The sequence below is a fragment of the Engystomops pustulosus genome, chromosome 7, assembly GCF_040894005.1.
Source record: "Engystomops pustulosus chromosome 7, aEngPut4.maternal, whole genome shotgun sequence".
Lineage (NCBI taxonomy): Eukaryota > Metazoa > Chordata > Amphibia > Anura > Leptodactylidae > Engystomops > Engystomops pustulosus.
The window spans coordinates 162,219,519-162,235,437 of record NC_092417.1 but is presented as its reverse complement, the minus strand read 5'-3'; the positions used below and the strand labels follow the sequence as shown (position 1 = coordinate 162,235,437).

General features: G+C 40.2%; 1 protein-coding gene across 5 annotated transcripts in view; it reads right to left on the bottom strand.

Annotated features, from left to right (window-relative positions):
- The window catches only part of ELP4 (elongator acetyltransferase complex subunit 4), a 202,630-nt gene that overhangs the window by 85,471 nt on the left and 101,240 nt on the right, over window positions 1-15,919 (bottom strand). The window contains exon 8 of one of the 5 annotated variants that reach the window (XM_072118582.1): window positions 7,476-7,677. The exons of the other annotated variants lie outside the window; for them this stretch is intronic. Coding sequence (XP_071974683.1) covers window positions 7,570-7,677 — 108 coding nt within the window. The 3' untranslated portion in view covers window positions 7,476-7,569. Of the gene's footprint in view, window positions 1-7,475; window positions 7,678-15,919 lie in introns of those variants that run through there. 5 annotated transcript variants of the gene reach the window in all.

The window sequence follows — 15,919 nt, the reverse complement described above, 5'->3', positions numbered from 1 at the left end:
TTTCATCCTACATTTTTATTTCAATTAACAGTTTCAACCTCCTTCTATGACAAACTTTATCTTATGTCTACGGTGGATTTTATCTGACGTCTATGAGAAGCTTAAACCTTAATTTATGATCAGTTCTATCCGTTGCCAATGAAAATTTCATCCTACATCTACGGCCCGCTCCATCCTACGTCTACGGCCCGCTCCATTCTACGTCTACGGCCCGCTACATCCTACGTCTACGGCCCGCTCCATCCTACGTCTACGGCCCGCTCCATCCTACGTCTACGGCCCGCTCCATCCTACGTCTACGGCCCGCTCCATCCTACGTCTACCGCCCGCTCCATCCTACGTCTACCGCCCGCTCCATCCTACGTCTACCGCCCGCTCCATCCTACGTCTACCGCCCGCTCCATCCTACGTCTACCGCCCGCTCCATCCTACGTCTACCGCCCGCTCCATCCTACGTCTACCGCCCGTTCAATCCTACGTCTACCGCTGCGTTCCATCCTACGTCTACCGCCGGGTTCCATCCTACGTCTACCGCCCGTTCAATCCTACGTCTACCGCCCATTCAATCCTACGTCTAGCGCCGGGTTCCATCCTACGTCTACTGCCCGTTGCATCTTACGTCTGTCTACCACTAGTTTCATCATAAAAAAAAAAAAATAAAAAAAATAAACTATTCAAGACCATCGAAAAGACACAAAGTATCATAGGGATACCACAAATGGCATCCAACACGGTTTGGGAAAATGCCAGCATTTTGAGGTGATCACACTGAACAAATACCACCCCCAGTCACTGACGTTATCGCCACTATACTGCCATACTCCATAACTCCTTTATACCCAAAACAATTGAACTGTACAACTGAATATTTGCCTGTAGGTCAAAAAGCTTGGGTAGCTCCCTACAGTACTTAAACCCCAGGCATGTTTGTTTCCCATGGACACTTGCCATTGCCCATTTCGGTGTGATTGTGTATTGTCTTTTGTCTATAAGCCTAAATCACTTTTACAAAAAAATTTCCCCAAACCAGGGGATCAATAAAGTATCATGTCATCCACCACTGGTTTCATTCTACACCTATGACCAATTTTATGTTATACATGACAGCATTTTTACAAGACGCATATTTCCAATTTTACCCTATATATCAAAATTGACAGTCTACGGGTTATATATTATACATATCACACACACCAAATCAAGTTTTTATTATTCCATCTTCTAAAAAGCCAAGACACATGGGGATGAGACTGGAGATAGGCCAACGATCACCTATTTCCTCTGTTTCGCTTTTATACAGTTCCTTTCTCTTGACGTGATCTGCCACCCAGATGTTATTAGTTCCATCAACGTCAGGCGTGTTGAGTGGGTGTGCATACATTAGCTAATGAGCCTGAACCTGCCTAAAAAAAGGTGTTATAGCGTTTCAAGATAGGATTTGTTTTTTGTTATTCGATGTAAAATAATAGCCCAGGCACCTGCATTCCCTGTGATCGGCGTTCTTGGGTGAATGGCAGTGACCTGAGTACTACTTCAAAGGTGGATCGGGCATCAAACTAAGACAATAGAATTGCAATAGGTGCATGGGATTGTGTAACAATGGCAGAAACATTACAAATTAGCAGTGGCTGAAGAGAGAATGACAACGCTACAGCAACCTTGTCACATTATCCATGTTTCGAGGGAGTGGGGGGGGGGGGATCTCTCGGCTTGTAGATATCAGGCATTTAGTGCACACACTTGAGCTAAGCGAAAACTTCACAATAATGCAGTCGAGGGGAGGAAGGGTTTCATGTAGGATATTGTAATACTGCAATTCTGAAGTATACACCAGAAATTGAAATTTGAAGTATACACCGCAAAAATCTAACAAAATAAGAACAATAAATGGCGCAAAAAGTGCTGCGATAAAATGCAAAAAAAATGTTTATCCACTTTTATCAGGTGGTGGATACACAGCTCCTCCGCGTATTTACAGTTTTATGCCTATGCAGCCCTATGGGTCTCCATGGTTACAGACTACAAAACAACTCTGTGTAGTCCGATCCTATTTTATGCCTTACATTTCTAGGCCATATGAGCGGAACAAAATGGCCCTGGTTTGTGAAAAAGAGGGCACATAACTCTGCATAGGAGCTGCAGACATCTCTAAATCTCTAAACTGATTATTTTTATTGCGACTGATTGGAACAATCCATAAAATTAATAACAAAAGGGGGACCTCCACTGTGGCTTTGCAGTACAAAATGAAAGAGGTATGGGGAGGGAGGGGGGGTGTCAATTTTAAAAGTATTGATAACCTATCTTAAGAATAGGCCATTGGTAAGATCAGCTTTCTCGAGCCGATTCACAGCGCCATTCTCTGTGTAGTGGCTGAAATGAGTCAATGCAGCTTAGCTCTCATGCCACTAAATGGGTCCTTGTCTTCAGTAAGGACCCATGTGTCTGCTTCCTCTTCAGGGCTCATCTACCTGGGTGTTGGACCCCCTAAAATTATCATAGTAGATGTAGGCTATCAATATTGTGTCCAACCTTCCTATCAATGAGTGAGCATGGACTCTAGGCCGTAGATATATTTTCTACTACATGGAAAAATTTTAAATAAACATAAAATAATATTGATATCCTGATGCAAACAATAGTATGGTAGTTTTTTTTTTTTTTTAAACAAAGAGAAAACGTTTAATTCGGTAGAAAAACAAAAAAATTACGTAAACTAAAAGTTCCCCCAAATAAATGAGTTGTTTCAGTTTAATGATTTTGGAAGCAAGTTTGCCTCCAGCACAAATAATTGCTAGTACCCAAATATCAAACTGAGCATCCAGCTGATGTCTACAATAAAGTGGCAGGTTAAAAGATACTAAAGTTTAAAATCAGCTTAGACTAATCCCATATTGAGTGCAAAATTATAGCTTGTCATCAAATGCAAGCTGGCAATCCGGGGGCCAGATGGGAGACTGGATGGGAAAAAGAGTTCATGCAGGTGGGAAAGTGACGGAGACTCGACTGAAGAGATCACTGCTCCCCTCTGCTGGCGAGGACAACATCTCTATTAGGTTTATCAAATCACGTGGAGTTAATTACATAAAATATACATATGGAAAATCATACGGAATACGCCTTCCATTCTATAGGAGATATAGGAGTCTGTGGTGGTCTGGTGTCCCACTGTGCTAGTAAACCAAGGACATTCTCCAAAAAAAAACAACAAATGGAAAATTTTTGAATTTTCTTGTTGGCCATGATCCTTCTTGTGAACGAAGAAAATGAACGATAAAGAAGTGAAAAGCTTTTAGCTTTCTTGAAGCAACATCACCAATCGGTAACCACAAAGCTTAACTTAAAAATGAAGGGAACAAAGTATTGGAAATGTTTTGAGTTTTTTTTAAGACCATGACGCTTCTCACCAACCAAAAAGATTACAATGATGAATAAACAAGTCAAAATGTTTTAGTTTTCTTGAAGGCCATGACACTTAACGCTAACGAAGAAGCTTAAAATGAAGAATAAAGAAGTGAACATTTTTGAAATTTTTGTAGGCCACGAGACTTATTTCCAGCTAACCCATATCTTCGCCAGGTTAGATCTGCTTAAAAAAGGTCCCATCTGGCAGGGATGGGTGATATAGAAAATGCGGTGTGCCTGGTAGTCCATGCCCCTTGTCACCTACCACACCCATATTGGCATGCATGGCAGAAAAACCTCTTCAAAATTGTGGAAAATAGATTTGCCTCCTCTGAGAAACCATCGTGAATCTTCCATGAGTGTCTACTCAACAATTTATTTAAAGTCTATTCAGACCTTTGACTTGCTATAAAAGACTCAAGTGCCTCCCCCCCCCCCCCACACCCTCATTTGTTTCATTAGTTTGGGCAGAGCAAAAGGGTTTCCAACTTCTCCCAGGTATGAAAAAGCTGCGTTTCCCACGAGTTGGCCCGCGTAGTCGGTGTTGAGCCAAGCAGTTGGACCCTCACTGATAAGATGAGGGATAACCTTGATTCTGGGCCACTTTAATATTGGATTGGTTGTGGTCGGACTCTAGGCACTAAAGAACTGCACCAGGAGGAGAGGACCCGGGAGCAGTACAGTACAGACGACAAGTACTTACCACACCTGAGTCCTCTCCTGTGAGCGCTCTGCTCTGGGTCCTGACCTTGATGCATACAACCAGTGTCAGGAGTCAGGATACAGAGCAGAGCGGCAGGGGAGGACCCGGGAGCAGTGAAAAGTTCTTAGCTGCACTCACTGCTACCCGGACTCCTGCACCAATGAACGCTTCCATTAGTTATGTTACATTAGTTATGTAAGTGCTCAACGGACTCCGGCCGAAGGGTGTGTACCGAGACTAATGGCTTGACAGGCTGCATGTGGTGTGTCAGCATGGCTTGTGCACCCCTGATGCCCCTTTTATTTGAGATGAATGTGTGCTGCATTTTATGTATATGCTCATGAGTGAAGCTCCTCTGCTATGGATTAGAGGAATAAGACACTAGGAAGGAATTTATCTCAGCACTGCTAGAGTGACCAGGAAAACAGGACTGAGTCGTCGGAGTCATGAGCCTTTTGGTGTGATTGGTGTGCGGCCAATGAATTCTTGTGTAACGTTTCAGCAATGTTTCTTGCCTTTGTCAAACATGAGCCGCTATAAGAGTGCAGAAGGTCGGGTTTGGTTCAGGATGTACTGGTGTATCGAAAGCATGTCTGTGCTGAATGAATCGCGCTCCAGCTTTAGCCGCACAAACAATGCAAGAAAATTTCTCACTTGAAGAAGTGCCTAGAGTTTATTTTATTCTGTCGATGGGGTAGGAACCCTTCTAGTGCACCAACATCAGGAGTGTGTGGGTAAAACCAATATGGACTAATATCTGTATTAAGGTACCCAATATTCGGAAAATCAGACTCAAACACATGGTCACTGCACCCAATACGCTCAAGTACGTTATAACTGCACCCAATACGCTCAAGCATGTTTTCACTGCACCCAATACGCTCAAGCATGATCTCACATCACCCAAAACGCTCAAGCATGATCTAACTGCACCCAATACGCTCAAGAATGTTCTCACTGCACCCAATACAATCAAACATGTTCTCACTGCACCCAATACAATCAAACATGTTCTCACTGCACCCAATACTCAAGCATGTTCTCACTGCCCCCAATACGCTCAAGCATGTTCTCACTGCACCCAACGAGAATCACACATGTGATCGCTATACCCAACTAGACTCAAACACATTCTCACTGCACCTATTCAAGACCTGTATCGGTGATCTGTAAACAACAATTTATGCCAGTGACTGGCTGCAACGGTCACACGAGTTCAAAAAGATTGAGAATGCAATTTTTTGCCAAAAATGGCATTTGCTAATACTCCTCAATAGATTTTATACCATAAAAGTATATGCAGAATACCGTTACTATACAAAATAAATAACATTCCAAAATATTGTATTACAATTTTTGGAACTTTTCTATGTTAAATACAGACAGGTTCTGTAGGTTTGTTCTCAAGTTGAATTTGTATGTAAGTCGGAACTGTATACTTTATAAATGTAACCCCGGTCAGAATTTTTTTGGTCTCTATGACTATTGGATTTTAAAAATGTTGGTTTGTCTTAAGAACAAGGATTAACAATAAAGCTTCATTACAGACACCTGTAATAACTATTATAGCTGTTTATTGTAGGCTAGGGCTAAAGTACAGTAAATTACCAATATCCAGAGGTCCGTTTGTAACTAGGGGTCATCTGTAAGTCGGGTGTTCTTAAGTAGGGGACAGTCTGTATATATTAAAAAAAAAAAAAATAGAGAGGAAGGACGGGGGATATTTGTGTGTCAATTTCTATTTTAAGGGGAAAAAAAAGCTGAGAGATATCCAGGAAACATGACAGAGACTTGACCATCTGAAGAGCAATGCTGAGAAGGTTTCTGTAGAGTGTTCTTTACGGAGATGAAGACCATTGTTCTCCAGTTCAGTAGTGCCGTTGTGTATTATTGGCTGATAACCAGGATCAGACAGAACATAAGGGGAATCTTTCACTTTCCCCACTGTTTTCATCTGAATTCTGGCTGAAGCCCCGCACCATCTCCCAACCTTCCAGAAGGCCCCATCCCAGGAACCCCGCTCCAGCATTTGATTTGCTGATCTTAATCTCTCCAGACTTCCTCGCAGTGACTCTTCTGTGCTGAACTTGCACTTGCTTCTCCAAGTGTGCTATTAAACTTGTAGGTCAATTGTGGCACTAACAACTCTTAGGAAGCTTTCAGCTGGAGCGTACGATTTGTCAGAGGAATGAAATATTAATTCTAAGTGTTATTTCTCGTGGCTAAGAGCTTCATTTTCCCATCACTTGGTCTACGGCCGCCAGAAGTTACAGGACTAATCTATTTTTATTTTCATTTAATGCAATAACTCGGGGAAAATACACTACCTGCGCTGTAATGCCGCCAACATAACGGTGTCTCTCCCTGTTCTAGGCAAACACTTTAAGAAAACCTCTAAATGACACCTTAAAAGCTTTAAAAGAAAATACAAAAAAAAAAAAGTACATAAAACACACCACTCATCTGAGCTTAAAATATAAAACAAAAAAGTATCTAAACTGTATTACATCAAAGGGCCATTATGAAAAAAATGTCACAATCTTCTAAAAATTATAATTATACATTAATATATTATGTACATATATGTTATACATATATATACACACACACATATATATTTTATATTTTAGATATATTATATACCATAAGAGATATATATATATATAGATATATATAGATTTTTAGATATTTATTTTTATTTTTTTGTTAATATATTAACAAAAAAATAAAAATAAATCGATATATAAAAATATATCTAAAATGTTACAAAAACATAAAAAGATTTTTTTTAAAATTATATATAATATCAATATATCTATTTTAGGATTAAATCTACTATATTTAGATTTTAAGTAGACAGTATTACATCTTATTTGAAAGTAAATCCTTAATTTTGATGATAGTTTTGTATATATTTGTTATTTATATTTTTTCATAGAAATGTGTTTATAGTTACACAATATTTTATATCTAGAAAGCATTGAATCAATGAACAATTCTCCTATATTTTCTGCATAGATTTTCAAAAACTTCTATAAATATATAAATAAAACTATACTGTATCTAATTATAATTTTTTTTAAAATAATTGATATATTCTTTATCTTTTTATTATTTTAAGCCATACATTATTTTCTCATTGCAAAGAAATCTGATCATATTACACATTCAATATTTCAATGTATTACTTTTAGTTTTAGATATTTAATCCTCCATGTCAAAATTTTTTTTTAAAAAATTACAGCACCATGGTCTACCGAAAAGTTGTATCTACATCAAACTATTTTATTTTTGTATATTCATTTTCTTTTAGATTTGCATATGCATAAACATCCAAAAAAAAAAAAAAAAAACACGATACCACCCCCACCCTAAATTGCCGTCTTCATTATCCAGCTTCCAAACATGGTCTCTACTCATCAGTTTACTGAACAGTTGTGTCCACTCCTGGACATTGGGTATTAATGCAGTGAATACAGTCCAGTAGCCAAACAATCCATATGTCTGAACAGATGACTCTTTCTACATACTGTGTAGAGACACGGAACCACAATTTCATTCTTCCCCCTCTTAAAAAAAAAAAAAAATCTAATTTATCCCTGTCTGATTAGGATGTCTGTTTTTATTTAAAGGAACCACACGAATACACAAGAAATATACATTTTCATATAAATTATAAAGATGAAATAAAAAAAGTAATGATTTTTCTAAAGAATCTTGTGAAATTTTTATAAATGTATATAAAAATAAAAATTCAATTATAAAACTTTATGGCAAATGAGATTCTTGTTGCTGACATTAACCAGACAGCAATGACAGGGGTCTGGGCAGAATGGTAAGAACATGTCACTGCCCCAGAGGAGATCATCTCAGGAGAGTAAAAGGTGGTTATTCTCCCATAGGACAATGATTCTCCCTAATGGGATCTGACAAAGAAGTTCTGTATAACATATCGATAGAAACCACGAAGATAAATGATCTAATCTGAAAGAAATTATTATATACATGTACATAGATTGTTAATATGCATGGATAGATAGATAGATAGATATGAGATAGATAGACAGAGAGATAGATAGATAGATATGAGATAGATAGATATGAGATAGATAGATAGATATGAGATAGATAGATATGAGATAGATAGATAGATATGAGATAGATAGATAGATAGATAGATAGATAGATAGATAGATAGATAGATATGAGATAGATAGATAGATATGAGATAGATAGATATGAGATAGATAGATAGATAGATGGGAGATAGATAGATATGAGATAGATAGATATGAGATACAAGTAGAAAGTCCAGGCAGCACGTGCAAGTAATTGTGGGTGCAAGCTAATCAGGATTGGGTAAACGATCCTCCATGCATAAGAAAATAGAAAAAAGCAGCACTCCAAACCATCAAATCAGGAAAACGTGGTCCTTTTATTTCATGTGTAGCAGCGACGTTTCGGCTCGCTTTGAGCCTTTCTCAAGATATGAGATAGATAGATAGATGTGAGATAGATGGATAGGAGATAGATGGATAGGAGATAGATGGATAGGAGATAGATGGATAGGAGATAGATGGATAGGAGATAGATGGATAGGAGATAGATGGATAGGAGATAGATGGATAGGAGATAGATGGATAGGAGATAGATGGATAGGAGATAGATGGATAGGAGATAGATGGATAGGAGATAGATGGATAGGAGATAGATGGATAGGAGATAGATGGATAGGAGATAGATCGATAGATAGATCGATAGATAGATAGATAGGAGAAAGATAGATAGGAGAAAGATAGATAGGAGATAGATAGACAGAGAGATAGATAGATAGAGAGATAGATAGATATGAGATAGATAGATAGATAGATAGATAGATAGATATGAGATAGATAGATAGATAGATAGATAGGAGATAGATAGATAGATAGATAGATAGATAGATAGATAGGAGAAAGATAGATAGGAGATAGATAGATAGAGAGATAGATAGATATGAGATAGATAGATAGATAGATAGATATGAGATAGATAGATAGATATGACGGATCTATAGATACTGTAGATAGACATGAAACAGTTGAGTGGTAGGTAATTTACACCTCTCCTTCTGTCTTGCACAAAAAAAAAAATAGGTGACATAAATATCTACACCGCACACAACATTCATTCAATAAAAACCATCCACTAGAAATGGACTTGGAAGTAACGAGTTTCCTTACACTAAATCCTACTTGGTCTTCACTTTAGTGATTTCGTCGGCACCAGACATTAATATTTGAAGAGATGAATATTTAAACATTTCTAATGGAATAATGAAAATAACACATTAAAACGGAACCTCATTAGTCTCCCGAGGGGAACATTGTGGTGAGGACGATTCATCTGGAGTTTTCATTACGAGATGAATGTCCCTGGGTAGGTAGTGCTGACTAATACCCCTGGTATCCAGCCTGACGCACATGGTGCGCTTGTCTATGTACTTCACTGGAAGAACCAAATCTACAGGTCATCACCCATAAAGGGGGCAGAAACATTGGCAAATCTCAATGATATGGACAATTTTCACATAAGACGATGGATGAGTGGTCAATGACACACTAAGTACAAGTGGTCTTTCCCCACAGAACTTGTAGCTGGCTGTTCATATCTTTATATGCCATGTGACAGATACACTGGAACAGTATTTTAGCTTCCTCATGTGGCCAAAGCCTTCTCAAAGAGAACAAACAGAGGCAGAAATAGGTGCTGATGCTGCTGTAATCACAGGACTGTATTAACAGGTAAATTCCCTCTACAAGGAGATTTACCCATCTAAACATTTACCAATCTATTCTTCTAACTATCTACCCAAATCCCAACCAAGCAAGCAACCATCTACCCGCCCACCCAACCAAGCAAGCAACCATCTACCCGCCCAACCAAGCAAGCAACCATCTACCCGCCCACCCAACCAAGCAACCATCTACCCGCCCAACCCAACCAAGCAACCATCTACCCGCCCACCCAAGCAAGCAACCATCTACCCGCCCAACCAAGCAAGCAACCATCTACCCGCCCAACCAAGCAAGCAACCATCTACCCGCCCAACCAAGCAAGCAACCATCTACCCGTCCAACCAGTCAAGCAACCATCTACCCGCCCAACCAACCAAGCAACCATCTACCTGCCCAAACAACCAAGCAACCATCTACCCGCCCAACCAAGCAACCATCTACCCGCCCAACCAACCAAGCAACCATCTATCCGCCCACCGAACCAAGCAACCATCTATCCACCCACCCAACCAAGCAACCATCTATCCACCCACCAACCTAAACAAGCAACCATCTAAACCTAACCAAGCAACCAAACCAACCATCTACCCATCCACCTAACCAAGCAAGCAAGCTGGCAACAAACCGTTTACCCACCGACCCAAACAACTAAGCAAGCAATAATAATAATAAATAATAATAATAATTCTTTATTTATATAGCGCACACAGATTACGCAGCGCTGCACAAGCATGTCAAATTGGTCCAAAAAAAAAAAAGCAACCATCAACCCACCCACCCAACTAAGCAAGCAATCATGTACCCGGCAACCCAACCAAGAAATCATGTACCCGGCAACCCAACCAAGCAATCATCTACCCGCCAACCCAACCAAGCAATCATCTACCCAACCAAGTCTGTAACCAACCATGTATCCACCCACCCATCTACCGACCGAACCAACCAACAACCCTCCCATGCAGGCGATACTTTAAAGAAAACCCTACATTGATTGACTCTTCTCCAAAAATAAAGAAAGACCCAGCTTTTTTAGGGTCCTTCCCAGATGGCGGAGGCCATGGTATTGGTTAGCTTAGTGTGATGCCTTAGATAAAGGTCACACAAGGTCTGGTTGTCACACAACGTCTGGCGCATAAATACTCTTGGGGAAAAATTTCTCATTGGATTAGCTCATATCATATCAAACAAACCAAAAACCCTTACAAAAGAATGAGAGGCGTATATTTTGACTGTAAGCCGCTTACTCACTCCATAGATGAAGCATCTTGGATGTATGTATCTACTATACAAATGAAGTCCTTGCTTGCAAACAGAATCGCTGGAAGTACTTGGCACTCTTTGGTGTGAAACAAATAAATATTCTTATCTTATTTATACAGAGAAATCCGTAATCCAGTGCAACTATAGGTTTTAGCTGGACGTTTTGTTCATAAAAGACCTTCATCAGACACGGATTACCTTAAGGAGTGTAAAGTATATGTGATGGTCGATCGGAGATTCCTGCTATGGACCTCTAAGTAGGATGCTCCTACCTACAGACTACACATTCTGATGACGCTGAGGCCCACTGTGGGTTTTCCCATGTACATTCTGAAACAGTCCAAACACAGTTGTCAAATCGCCATTGTAACCTTGAGTAGGGACACATCACTTCCAGAAAGCACAACGGTAACACCCATCTCTATGAGGAATTTAAAAAAAGTTATTTGAACTTCCTCTTAAAAATGGACTTTGTGAAGCTCTCGGGAGCGTCTTGAGATGAACCCCTGCTTAAAGGGGTTCTCAAGAGGTGGAAAAACATGGCTGCAGTCTTCCAAAAACAGCACCTCAACTGAACATGGTTACTGCCAGTACTGCAGCTCAGCTGTATAGGAATGAATGGAGCTTAGTTGCAATACCACACACTACCCATGGTCAGGTGAGGTGCTGTTTTTGGAAGAAAGCAGCCATGTTTTTCCACCTCCAGAGAACCCCTTTAATTGAAGCCTGGTCTAAGGAGCTTGCACACAGTTGTAATGTTATCAGCATGGCAGGTAGTAATTCATAATACTATGGCCTCTACATGATAGCAAGCACTAAATTTCATCTTTATTACTTTATGATATGCATTAGACCTAATTTTGTATGAAATAAAGGTTTTTGTCTCGATTCCAGCTGTTAACATCTAACAATATATTAGAGGGCACCTAAAAGCCTAAAGTATATCCACTCATGTAATACTTAGAGATGCATGGGACAGTGTGGTCTGGCGGGACCTCACATGTGTAGAGCTGTTTTATCTATTTCCATACTTACCTCAATCATAAAGTAATGAAAGGTCACCAGTAACTTGATTTCTTTAAGAAAATGGTCAAACACACAAAAATAATATAAAAAGCTGTATGCAGTTGATATTTTTACTCAAAAGTATTCACGAGTGATCACCTCAATGTCAGTCGGTTGGCAAGTAAAGCCGCTCTGGTGTGGAGACCGGAGCAAACAAGCCTCCATATCTAAGCTTCCTGAAAACCTATATGATTGAAACGGCAACAAAACTTCAACATTCGTTTTGAGGGACCAACAGCTATGCCTCGCGACCCGAACAACAGTTCCTAAACAATTTGAGAGGCCTATGCATGTGTTCTTAATGGGGAGTGCCGTGAATTTCTTCTACATGTTATTAATGCTGCCTGGTCTTCCACTGTCACCCTAAATCTACTAAGGACAACCTTACTTGATAGATTTTTTTCAGAGGGAAGAGAAAACCCTGACAGGGGCTCGTTTCTCCACCAAACAAGTTGATTGGCCATGTTGAAATCCAACTACCCAATCCTACTACCCAACTACGCAATTTGCTGTTGGCTACAGTTGGGAATGCCCCAAACACGTTAGATGATGGGCAGGAAAAACCTAAATAATAAGGTTTTGCCTTCATTTACTTAGTTTGCCTGAAGAAGGTTCAAGTTCTGAACCGAAACGCGTCGCAATGTTTTATTATATTATCGAATAAAGCACGATATTGATTTTACTATCGGGAGTTTGAAGTATCCTTTTGGGGCGCCACTTATACACGAGCTTGGAGCATAACCTAGTTTGTACAGCTACTTTTGGGCTTAAAGGGGTTATCCGGGTTTAAAAATTTTTTTATGGCCGGGCTGGGGAGGGATAGTTAAACATAATAAACATGGACTTACCTCCTCCGGCGCCGCCGATGTCCCGCGCCGCGGTCACTTTGATCCGTGCCCCTGTTTGAAGCCGCGCACAGGGAGCTTCCGGTCCGCGTTGTGGACGGCTCCTCCCATCCGTCCCTATCTCTCAGCGTTGTAAGCGCTGGGAGATGGTGCGCATGGGAGCATCTGGCCGGCCGGAAGCTCCCTGTGCGCCCTTCTACTGAAACCGGCGCACGGAGAAGACGGGCCGCGGGACATCGGCAGCACCGGAGGAGGTAAGTACATGTTTATTGTGTTTAAATAGCCCTCCCCAGCCCGGCCATAAAAAAAAATTTAAACCCGGATAACCCCTTTAAGGAGAATGTTAACAGGATTTTCCAAGCGAAATCATGAATGGGTCATCAATTGAAGGGGGTGCCAAGTTTTGTACCTTCACCAATCAGTTGTTCTCAGAGAATGTAACTGGAGGCAGACAACTCTGATTGTATCCTTAGTAATCAATATGTTTAGCCGAGAGATGTACCTTCATGGCTCCAACCACACCTCATGTTTACTGTACACCTGGCCTATCTAGTTGACATATACACATGCCTTCATGCCATGTTGTGTCTTCAGGACATGACAAAGAATATAGACTATGACAATGTAACCATAGCTCAAGGAATGTTCTCGTAAACATTTGGCAAATATTTACAAAAAAGCGGGAAAGACGGGTGGCCAAAAGTTCTTCACTGATTGTAAGGAAACCTACAGCATAAAGGACATCTACCACCAAGATGAAGGATTGTAAACCAAGCACACTGACATCCTGGTGTGTGCCCCCTATGCCAGGATCTGCTCTTCTTTAAGCTTCTTATGCTCTTATTTTTAAGAAAAAAGGCTTTAAAAGTTATGAAAATTAGCCCAAGGGACTCCATGCTCCATTAACACATATGGAACTCAGAATATCTCAGGCTCCTTTGTATAATTTTAAAAGACCCTTTTTTGCAAAAACATGGGTATAAGAAGTTAAAAAATTGCAGATACTGCAACACATCAGTATGTAAGTATGCTTGGTTTACAATCCTTTATCCTGGTGGTACATGTCCTTTAAGCCTTGTTACCTTTAACCCCTTGCCGCTCTGCGCCGTAGCTGTACTGCGCTGAGTCCCGCGAATAGCGCTCAGCGCAGTACAGCTACTGCGCAGAGACGATGCCGGTTCAGCGCTGTATAGCAGCCGAACCGGCATCGTTAGCCGCGGGATTTCAACGGTAATCTACCGTTGACATCCCCGGCTATCACCCGCGGTCGGAGTGGGCTCCGATCGCGGGTGTTTAACCCGTTAAATGCCGCGGTCAACGCGACCGCGGCATTTAACATGCCTTCTGGGGGTCTTTACCCCACGATCGGCCCCCCAGCACCGTTTTCGGGGGGACCGATCGCTGTTTTGGCACCTCTGGGGTCCGATCGGGACCCCAGAGAAGCCTGGAGGGTTTACCTTTAAGATGGCGTCTGTGACGTCATCTTAAAGGCAAAGTGTCAGCCTATGCATCTGCATAGGCTGGCACTGATAATACCCTGCAATACATTAGTATTGCAGAGTATTATCAAGAACAAGCAATTAGATGATTGCTTGTTCATATCCCATGGTGGATCATGTAAAAAAAAGTTAAAAAAAATGTTTTTCAATAAAAAATTACTTTATAAATCACTAAAAATGCCCATAAGCCCCAAAACATATAAAGAGACATATAACGCTCAAAAAAGTCTAAATCATAACACAAACCCCACATATATAGTATCACCGCGTCCGTAACAATCCATAGAATAAAACTAAATAACTATTGAACCCATATGATGAACGCCGTAAAAAAAAACGTTAAAAACCCGCCAAAAATTATGATTTTTACCTATTATATCCCACTAAAAATGCAATAAAAAGTGATCAACAAAACATATGTACTCCAGAATGATATTGTTGCAAAGAACAACATGTCCCGCAAAAAACAAGCCATCGACCAGCTCTGTAGCCAAAAACGTAACAATGTTATGCCACTTGGAAGACCGCGATGCAAAAATGATAGATTTTTCCCCACATTAGGGTTTTATTTGGCAAATTTAGTAAAACATAAGAAAAAATATTCATGTCTGGTATCCCTGTAATCGTATCGACCCATAGAATAAAGATAACAGGATTATTAGGATATACGGTGAACACGAAAAAAAAAAAAAGTAAAAAATCCAGTACAGAATTGATGCTTTTCTACTCATGACCTCAAAAAAAGTTCGAAAATTTTCAACAATAGGTGATACCAACCCCAAAATGGCAACACTGGAAAAAGCATCTCGTCCCGCAAAAAAAATGCCGTCACATGGCCCAAATAACGGAAAAGCGAAAATTTTATAGCCTTCAAAAGGGGCCAATGAGGAAACTAAAATCCTGGCAGCTGCAGGGTGCTCCTTCCCTTCTGCGCCTCGCTGTGCCCCCATAACACAAGTAACGGCCACGTGTGGGGGGTCGCTGCACTCAGGAGAAATTGTAGAACAAATTTTATGGTGAGTTTTCTCTTTTTATCTTTTGGAAATGTGTAAATTTTAGGGCTAAATGAACGTATAACCGACAAAATTTGACCATTCTAAATTTCACCGCCATTTTGATTCAATTACTATGAAGATCTCAAGGGGTTAACAATCTTTGTAAATGCTGTTTCTGATAGTTTGAGGGGTGCAGATTTGAAAATGGGTTGGTTATATAGGGGGTTTTGATGCTAAATATGTAAAATTTGATTTCAAACAGTATTTATCCCCAAAATAGTCAATTCCGAAAATACGGAAAATCGCTATTCGATTTGTAGGCCGCGTGACGTCAAAATAAATTATCCAAACATTTCAAAAATTATGAAAA